This window comes from Triturus cristatus, chromosome 4_1 (assembly GCF_964204655.1).
Source record: "Triturus cristatus chromosome 4_1, aTriCri1.1, whole genome shotgun sequence".
NCBI classification, from domain to species: Eukaryota; Metazoa; Chordata; class Amphibia; order Caudata; family Salamandridae; genus Triturus; species Triturus cristatus.
Genome location: NC_140585.1, coordinates 1,135,650,923 through 1,135,659,993, shown reverse-complemented (window position 1 = coordinate 1,135,659,993; position 9,071 = coordinate 1,135,650,923). Strand labels below are relative to the sequence as shown.

The 9,071-nt window shown below is 45.8% G+C and overlaps 1 protein-coding gene across 1 annotated transcript in view; it reads left to right on the top strand.

Moving 5' to 3' along the window:
* The first annotated feature begins 534 nt into the window (after positions 1–534).
* The window catches only part of LOC146856162 (zinc finger BED domain-containing protein 5-like), a 34,199-nt gene continuing 25,662 nt past the window's right edge, over positions 535–9,071 (top strand). Inside the window, exon 1 of the mRNA XM_085651213.1 lies at positions 535–1,215. Within this exon, the coding sequence (XP_085507339.1) occupies positions 535–1,215 (681 nt within the window). The remainder of the gene's footprint in view (positions 1,216–9,071) is intronic.

Sequence of the window (9,071 nt, the reverse complement as noted above, 5' to 3'; positions counted from 1 at the left end):
GCCAAAAACAAAAGGCCCTTTGTAGATGGAGAAAAGGTGATTCTCCCAGCATTGCTCGACGTAGCTAGGACAATGCTTGTTGAAAAAGCAGCAGAGAAGTTAAAAAGTATACCCATTTCAGACACAACAGTTTGCTGCCGCATCTCTGACTTGTCAGAAGATATCCAGGGACAGCTCATAGCCCGGCTGAAATCAAGTTTGTTTGCTTTGCAGCTGGATGAAGCAACTGATGTGTCAAAGGATGCCCATTTAATTGCTTATGTTCGTTACTGTCATGAAACACTAGTATTAGAAGATTTTTTATTTTGCAAGCCAATCAAGGGGTGGGCAACAGGATCCGATTTGTTTGCCATTATCAATGACTTCCTGAATATCCATGGCTTAACATGAGAAAACTGTGTTGGAATCTGAACAGATGGTGCTCCTTCAATGTGTGGTGCTAGGGCTGGCCTAAAAGCTAATGTATTGAAAGTGGCTCCACATATTCTGTGGACTCATTGTATGATACAACGGGAAGCCCTTGCTGTTCGAAACATGGAAAGCGAACTAGAGAATGTGCTGAATTCTGCTATAAAAATAGTAAATTTTATAAAGCCCCATCCCACAAGAGCTCGTCTATTTGCAATTTTATATGCAGAAATGGGAGCCGAGCATGATGGCTTGCTGTTTCATACAGAAGTGTGGTGGTTGTCCAGGGGGAAAGTGCTGTCTCGCATCTTCGAATTAAGGAATGAAGTACGGCAGTTTCTTCTGTGTTTGGACCCCTGCAAAGCAGAACAACTATGCAATTCCCGCTGGCTTGTGCTTCCAGCATACCTTGCTGACATTTTTGAGAAATTAAATTCCCTGAATCTGTCGCTGCAAGGAGCTGATATGACTTCTTTTACCATGAATAAAAGAATAACTGCATTCAAGAAGAAGCTTGAATTATGGAGAAGACTAGTTGAAGATGGCCTGTTTGAGAAGTTTCCATGTTTAGTAGATGCACTTGCGGAGACTGAGGGTGAACTTCCAAGTGTAGCTGAGATAATAAAAAATCACCTGACATCTCTCAGGGACAGTTTGCAAAAGTATTTTCCTGAGGACAACGATCACTTCAATGACTGGGTCTTTCAACCATTTCTGGCTGAGGTGGCAAGCCATCTCCCGATTCGTATGCAGGAGGAACTCATTGATCTCCAAAGCGACCACACTCTGCAGATGCATTTCAGCAAAGTCTCACTGGGGGAGTTTTGGCTGAAAATGTCTACAGAATATTCAGCTTTGAGAGAAACTGCTATCAAAACTCTCTTGCCTTTCAGCTCGTCGTATTTATGTGAGATTGGGTTCTCAGCACTTGCGGTATTAAAGACTAAGTACCGTTCAAGACTGGATGTGGAGCACAACCTGAGGATGGCAGTAGCAAAAATCCATCCACAGATTGACCGTCTCTGTGGTGAAAAACAGGTACACCCGTCACATTAATGTTGGTGGTGTTTTTATCAATCTGTCATGTGTAAAACAAAGCATCCCAGTAAAAACATTTTGCACACATTTTAACTTGGAACATTTTGTTTTGAGCTTGTAATAAGACTCTGTCATTAACCACACCCACTCGCAAACTTACAGTTCACTAAACTCCTATTGCGTTGAACATTATTTGCCGGATATGGCCCGGGATATGCGGGTGAAATTTCTGTCAGGTGGTGGGGGGGCCCGACATTTCAAAAAATTCAGTTGGGGGGGCTCAACCTACAAAAGTTTGAAGACCTCTGTACTAGGGACTTACAAAGGAGGTCATGCTAATCACAGGGGGACCCCAATGCATAGTGTTCCCTAGTGTATGTAGGTGTTTTCACTGTATTCTAAGTGTCTTTTAACATAGCACTGGCTCTAGGACTGGTTAGTCAGACTCAGTTACCACCAGTATCTATCTGAAAAAGTTGAGGGTACAGGATGATTTTGCAACAAGGCTTCCTTCTGCTCTTCTGTTTGTTCTTTCTGCACGTTATCTTACTTCCTGCACTTTTCTTCATCTTTGAGGACTTCTGTTGCTTCTTTCTGCATACAGTCACTCATACTTTAGATCACTCATCAGTACAGGACTATCATATGCACTCATACACCTATATGGACACTCACACGCCACCACTCATCCATAGAGTTACTCACACACCTAGTCAGTCATGCAAAGAATGAATCACTCCCCCATTTACCCACCTATACAGTTATACACACACCACCTCACTTAATCATACAGATACTAACACATACTTACGCTCTTATACAATCACTGATAGAAGCACACACTCATCCATACAGCCACTCTTACAATCACTCACTCTCACAGATAGTCTTTTATATAATCCAACACTCACTTATACTGCCTTTCACATGTGTAGTTACTCACACATGTTCCACTGAGACATCCATTCACTCACCAACACACCTATACACACACTCATCCACCTATGCAGCCTTTACAGATGCACTCTTGAATCCATACACCCAGTGAATCACCCACTCACACATCTATGCACAGAGTCACACACCTCCCACCCACACAAACACAGAGGCACCCATACAGATACTCAGACAACCAATCAATAACCCATATACAGACGCTTGTAGCTATTCACAACCCATGCAGCCGCTTACACACCAACAGAAAGTCTGATACAGACATTCATACAGTTTAGTCACTAACCCATGCATTCAGTAAGATACGTTTAAGCTCTCACTTATAGAGTCAGTCACGCACCTACTAAATTATCCATTGAGACACTCATATACCCACTCATTCTTCAATACAGCTTGGCCTATATATATTAAACATATTTAACCTTTACAGAAACACACAGTCACTGAATGGTGTCATCAGTGATGTCATTTGTGATGTCATTTGAGATGTCATCAGTGATGTCACTGACCATGTCATGAGTGATGTAATATGTGACGTCATCAGCAGTGCATTGCAGGGGCACATGTTATAGTTAGCTGAACTGACTTTAACTGCCGATTTTCACTGGTTTTGTACGACTGAAATGTCCAACTAACTATAACGTGCCTGAAAGCTGTGGTTTTTTCAGTGAATTTCAAAGGTTTTTTAAATGCTAATTTCTAACTATAACGTCCCTGAAACCTATGTGTTTTTCAGTGAATATATGTATACATATATATATATATATGTAATCTATATCTACTGGCGACTGCCAGTAGATAATATATATATATATATATTGATATAGATATAGATATATATATTCCTATGGAAAAGGGGTCCTAACTATAACTACCTACTGGCGACCGCCAGTAGGTAATATATATATATATATATATATATATATTCACAGAAAAAAACATAGGTTTCAGGGATGTTATACTTAGCTGGACATTTCACTCGTACAAAACCAGAGAAATTCCCCCGTTTTAGTTAGTTCAGCTAACTATAACTCGCACTCCCACAATGCACTGCTGATTACGCCACATATTACATCACTCATGACATGGTCAGTGACATCACTGATGACATCAATGATGACATCACTGATGACATCATCCAGTGTCTGTGTGTTTCTGTAAAGTTTAAATATGTTTATTATATATAGGGAAAGGCACATTGAAGAATGAGTGGGTGTATAAGTGTGTGAATGGATGATTTTGTAGGTACGTGACTGACTCTATAAGTGAGTGATTAAACGTATCTTACTGAATGCATGGGTTAGTGACTAAACTGTTTGAATGTCTGTATCCGTCTGTCTGTTGGTGTGTAAGTGGCTGCATGGGTTTGCAAATAGCTACATGAGTGTCTATATCAGTTATAGATTGGTTGTCTGAGTATCTGTATGGGTGCCTGAGTGTTTGTGTGGGTGGGGTGTGTGTGACTCTGTGCATAGATGTGTGACTGGGTGATTCACTGGGTGCATGGTTTCAAGAATGCATCTGTGATGGACTGTATGGGTGGGTGAGTGTGTGTATGGTTGTGTTAGTGAGTGAATGTATATTTCAGTGGTACATGTGTGAGTAGCTACATATGTGAAAAGCAGTATATATGTGTGTTGGAGTACATAAATGGCTATAAGTGAGAGTGTGTGATTGTGAGAGTGGCTGTATGGATGAGTGTGTGCTTGTATCATTGATTGTATAAGAGCATAAGAATGTGCTAGTATTTGTATGAGTAATTGAGCTGGTGTGTGTATAACTGTATAGGTGAGTAAATGGCAGTGTGATTAATTATTTGCATAACTGAGTAGGTGTGTGAGTACCTCTGTGGATGAGTGGCAGTGTGTGAGTGTCTATATAGGTGTATGAGTGCATATGATAGTCCTGTACTGAGTGACCATAAGTATGAGTGACTGTACGGGTGTGTAGACCTAAGAATCAGTAAGTGGGTATGTAGTTATTGGTGTTGGAGTGTCTATGGTTTTGAGAATGGTAGTCTGTAATTTAGAGTGGGTGTATCAAAGGTTATATTAGGGTGTGAGAAGATGCATCAAATTATCACATGGATGATGTCATCAGTGATGCCATCAGTGATGTCACTGACCATGTCATGAGTGATGAAATATGTGATGTCATCAGCAGTGCATTGCGGGGGCGTGAGTTATAGTTAGCTGAAGTAACTATAACGAGGGAATTTCTCTGGTTTTGTACGAGTGAAATGTCCAGCTAACTATAGCACCCTTGAAACCTATGGTTTTTTCTGTGAATTTCAAAGGTTTTTTAAATGCTAATTCCTAACTATAACGTGCCTGAAACCTATGGTTTTTTAAGTGAATTTCAAAAGTTTTTTAAATGCTAATTTCTAACTATGCCTACAGAAATAGGACATGTGAAGAAAGAAATGCAGAAAGAAGCTACAGAAGTCCTCAAAGACAAAGAAAAGTGCCGGAAGAAGGAAGACGTACAGAAAGAACAAATAGAGGAGGAGAAAGACTCTTTGTTGCAAAATCATCCTATACCCACAACTTTTTCAGATGGGTACTGGTGGTAACTGACCAGTCCTAGAGCCAGTGCTATGCTAAAAGACACTTAGAATACAGTTAAAACACCTACATACACTAGGGAACACTATGCGTTGGGGTACCCCTGTTATTAGCATGACCTCCTCTGTAAGCCCCTAGTATATAATAGGGTAGGGGTATTAAACTACCTCTTAAAACGTGCCACAGTGCGCGTTTGCACACTGGTGAAGGGAGGGGGGGGCTGAGCTGACATATGCAAACACGCACTATGGCCGTTTTAATTTGGGGGATAAAGTCACCTTGAATCCTGAGTGTCCCTTGGGTACAACTGGCCCATCAGGTATCTCTAGATAACACCACAGAGCTGCCTTGCAAAGAAAATGGGCACGGCCTGGACCACCTCTCTGCAACGCAGCACAGTGGTGCTTACTGGAAACACCTGGTGGACTAGTTGGCCCCCATGGGCCCTCAGGATTGAAGGGGAATTATTTCCCCAACTTAAAATGCGCCATAGGGCGTGTTTGCACACATCACCTCAGGCCCCGTCCCCTCTCTTTCCCACTGTGTAAACACGCCCTGAAGCCATTTTAAGTTGGGAGATTAACTCCCCTTGAATTCTAAGGCTCCCTAGGGGCAAATTAGCCCAATAGGTACCTCCAGTAAGCACCATTGCAGAGAGGTGTAAAAAGGGGCATAGCCTGCACCACCTCTCTGCAATGCAGCACAGTGGCACTTACTGGAAGCACCTGGTGGGCTAGTTGGCCCCCAGGGTCCCTTAGGATTGAAGGGGAATTATTTCCCCAACTTAAAACGCACCACAGGGCGTGTTTGTACACGTAACCTCAGGCCCCGTCCCCTCCCTTCACAACTGTGTAAACCCGCCCTGTGGCCGTTCTAAGTTGAGAGATTAAGTTCCCTTGAACTAAGGGTCCCTCGGGTCAAACTACCCCACTAGGTACCTCCAGTAAGCACCACAGAGCTGTGTTCCAGAGAGGTGTAAAAAGGGGCGGGGCCTCTAAACACCTGTCTGCAACGCAGCTCCCTGGTGCATACTGGAGATACCTGTTGGGCTAGATGGCCCTCAGGGACCCTCAGTATTAAAAGAGAGGGAATCCCCCAATTTAAAATGCGCCACGGGGCACGTTTGCACAGTGGTGAGGGAAGGAGGCGTGGCCTGAAGTGACATGTCTGCAAACACACCCTGTGGCGCGGTTTAAGTTGGGGAATTAATTCCTCCTCAATCCTGAGGGTCCCTACGGGCCAACTTGCCCACCAGGTACCTCCAGTATGCGCCAGAGAGCTGCCTTGGAGAGAGGTGTTCAGACGCCACACCCCTTTTTACAACACACTGCAATGCAGCTCCGTGGCGCTTACTGGAGGTACCTTATGGGCTAGTTGGCCCCCAGGGACCCTCCGGATTGAAGAGGAATTAATTTCTGAACTTAAAGCGCACCACAGGGCGTGTTTGCACACATATCACCTCGGGGCCCGCCCCCTCCCTTCACCACTGTGCAAACGTGCCCCGTGGCGCGTTTTAAGTTGGGGGATTACCCCCCTTGAATCCTGAGGGTCCCTGGGGTGCAACTACCCCACCAGCTACCTCCATTAAGCGCCACAGAGCTGCGTTGCAGAGAGGTGTGAAAAGGGCGTGGCCTCAGAACACCTCTCTGCAATGCAGCCCCCTGGCGCATACTGGAGTTTCCTGGTGGGCTATTTGGCCCCCAGGGACCCCCAGTATTCAAGGGAATTTGTTCCCCATCTGCAAAGGTGCCACGGGGCGTGTTTGCAGAGTGCTGAAACAAGGCGGCATGGCCTCCGATGCGATTGGCGGATTTTTTTAAATTTTTGTTTTAAAGGGGGGCTGCATAGCCCCCCTTCTTTTCTTATTTTTTGGCCCTGGAGACCCATCCCCCAGGGCCTGCCCCTTAATTATTATTTTTTTTTAAATTAACATTTGGGAAGGGGGCCACGTGGCCCCGGTCCCGAGGCCTTAACCAGCCCCGGGCCGGGGACCCCTTCCCCCGGGGCATGGCCTTTTTTTAATTATTTTTTTTGGAGGGGGGCTGCGTTGCCCCCCTCCTCTGGCCACTAAAGGCCCTGGGGACCCTACCCTCCAGGGCCTGCCTTTCAAATTTATTTTTTTTTGGGTGGAAGGGGGGCCACGTGGCGCCTCTCCTGGGCCAATAATAGCCCTGGGGACCCCATCCCCCACGGCTGGCCCTCTCCGTTGGGGGCTGTGGGGGGGGGTCCCTAATCCCCCACGGTCCCGCCGGCTGCCCGCCTCCTGCGGGAGCCAGCTTTGCTTTTTCACATGCAGGTCCCCATGTGGAAAAGCAATTTGGTTTGAATTTTGAAAGAGAGAGCAGGTTTCCCTGCTCTCTCTTTCAAAATTCAAACCAGGTTTGGTATGGCAGGGTGGGAGCCGAGAGGCTCCCACCCTCTATACCAAACAGCAGTGTCCCGGGGGTGGGCACCCCGGGACACTGCAGGAGTCGGCCCTGAGGGGTGGAGGTCCCCAGGGCCATCATTGGCTCCACCAATTTAGAAAGCCCCGGGGGTGGTGATACCCGGGCGTGTGGGGGGGCTTGAGCCCCCCCACTCAGGGTATTTCTTTTGTTTATAAACAAGCCCCAGGGGTGGCGGTCCCCGGGGCTGCAGGGGGCCGTGAGCCCCCTGAAAATATTTTCACAAAGCCGGTCCCTGGGGGGGCCTTTGAGCCCCCCCAGCCATTCATTTTTGTAGCCCCGGGGGTGGCAGCCCCCGGGGCTGGGGGAGGCTGTGAGCCCTCCCACATATTCACATAAAGTCCGGGGGGTGGGGGTCCCCGGGGCTGGGGGGCCCCTTTGGGCCCCCAACCCAATCCTTGCATAGCCCCTGGGATTTGGCCCCCCGGGGGCAAATCAGCAATGAAGCGCAGGAGGCCGCGCTTTTTTTTTTTTTTTTTTGGCAGGATCCGCGCACCCATACACCGATTTCTAAAAAAATAATTTTTTGGAGCCCTGGGGTTCATTGTGAGTCCCCATGAGCAGGCCTAGGGGGTCAGGGTGTTTCTACCCTGCCCCCTTTTTGCGTTCTGTGCATTTTTTCTTCTCTTTTCTTGTGCCTCAGTTCTACCGAGGCACTAGATGGCTGCCAACACTTCCTGGTTTGGAGTGTTGACAGCCAATTAGCATACAGCTCATGCTCGGCAGGGTGCGCGGATCCACCGCGCCCATAGATATATATATGATTTTACTTTTGATTTTCTCAGGAACTACTGAACGGATTTACACCATTTAAGCAGAAGGCACGAGTGTGAACCAAGGTCTACCTTACTGCCAAATTTGGTGTCATTCCGTTCAGCAGGTCGGGCTGTAGCTGCGACTAACGGTCCCTATGGAAAATTGCATGGGGAAAACACGTTTTGGGACCCCCTTTTTTCTCGGCCCCCGCTTGATGAATCACCCCGAGACTTTCAGGATAGGAGCGGAGAGGGCCACGAGTTTTGAAAATTTCGTGAAGATTCGTCAACCGGTGCCAAAGTTATTCCAAATAGAATGTTGCGGATTTCCTATTGATAATAGGTCCTAACTATAACTACCTACCGGCGACCGCCAGTAGGTAATATAGACATATACACACACACACATATATATATATATATATATACACATGTATATTTATATATATATACATATATATATATATACATATATATATATATATATATAGATATATATATATATATATATATATATATATATATATCACAAAACACACCAGAGCCCAACTTCGTCTCACGGCAAGAAGCCGACTTTATTCGTCTCGAGCACTGCAGCTTGTGACACCCTTAAATAGTCCTGACGCTTTTCGGCGTGAATCCGCCTTAATCATAGGTAGGTGTGTCATTAATTAATCCCAAGTGGGCTTGGTCCCGCAGTAGCTGAACTACGGGTACCAGCATGCATCAGGTAGGTTATCCCAGGTAGGTACTGTGTTTGTGTCATTCTGCTGAATAGCGTTCTTCCACCCAGTACTGCTGATCCTTTTGCCAGCCTAACGTTGCCATTAAATTTCTGCTGCTCAGTTGCCATAATGTTTTTGCCAAGTGCTTAAGCCAATGCTGCAATGTTCACCAAAATATGCGCT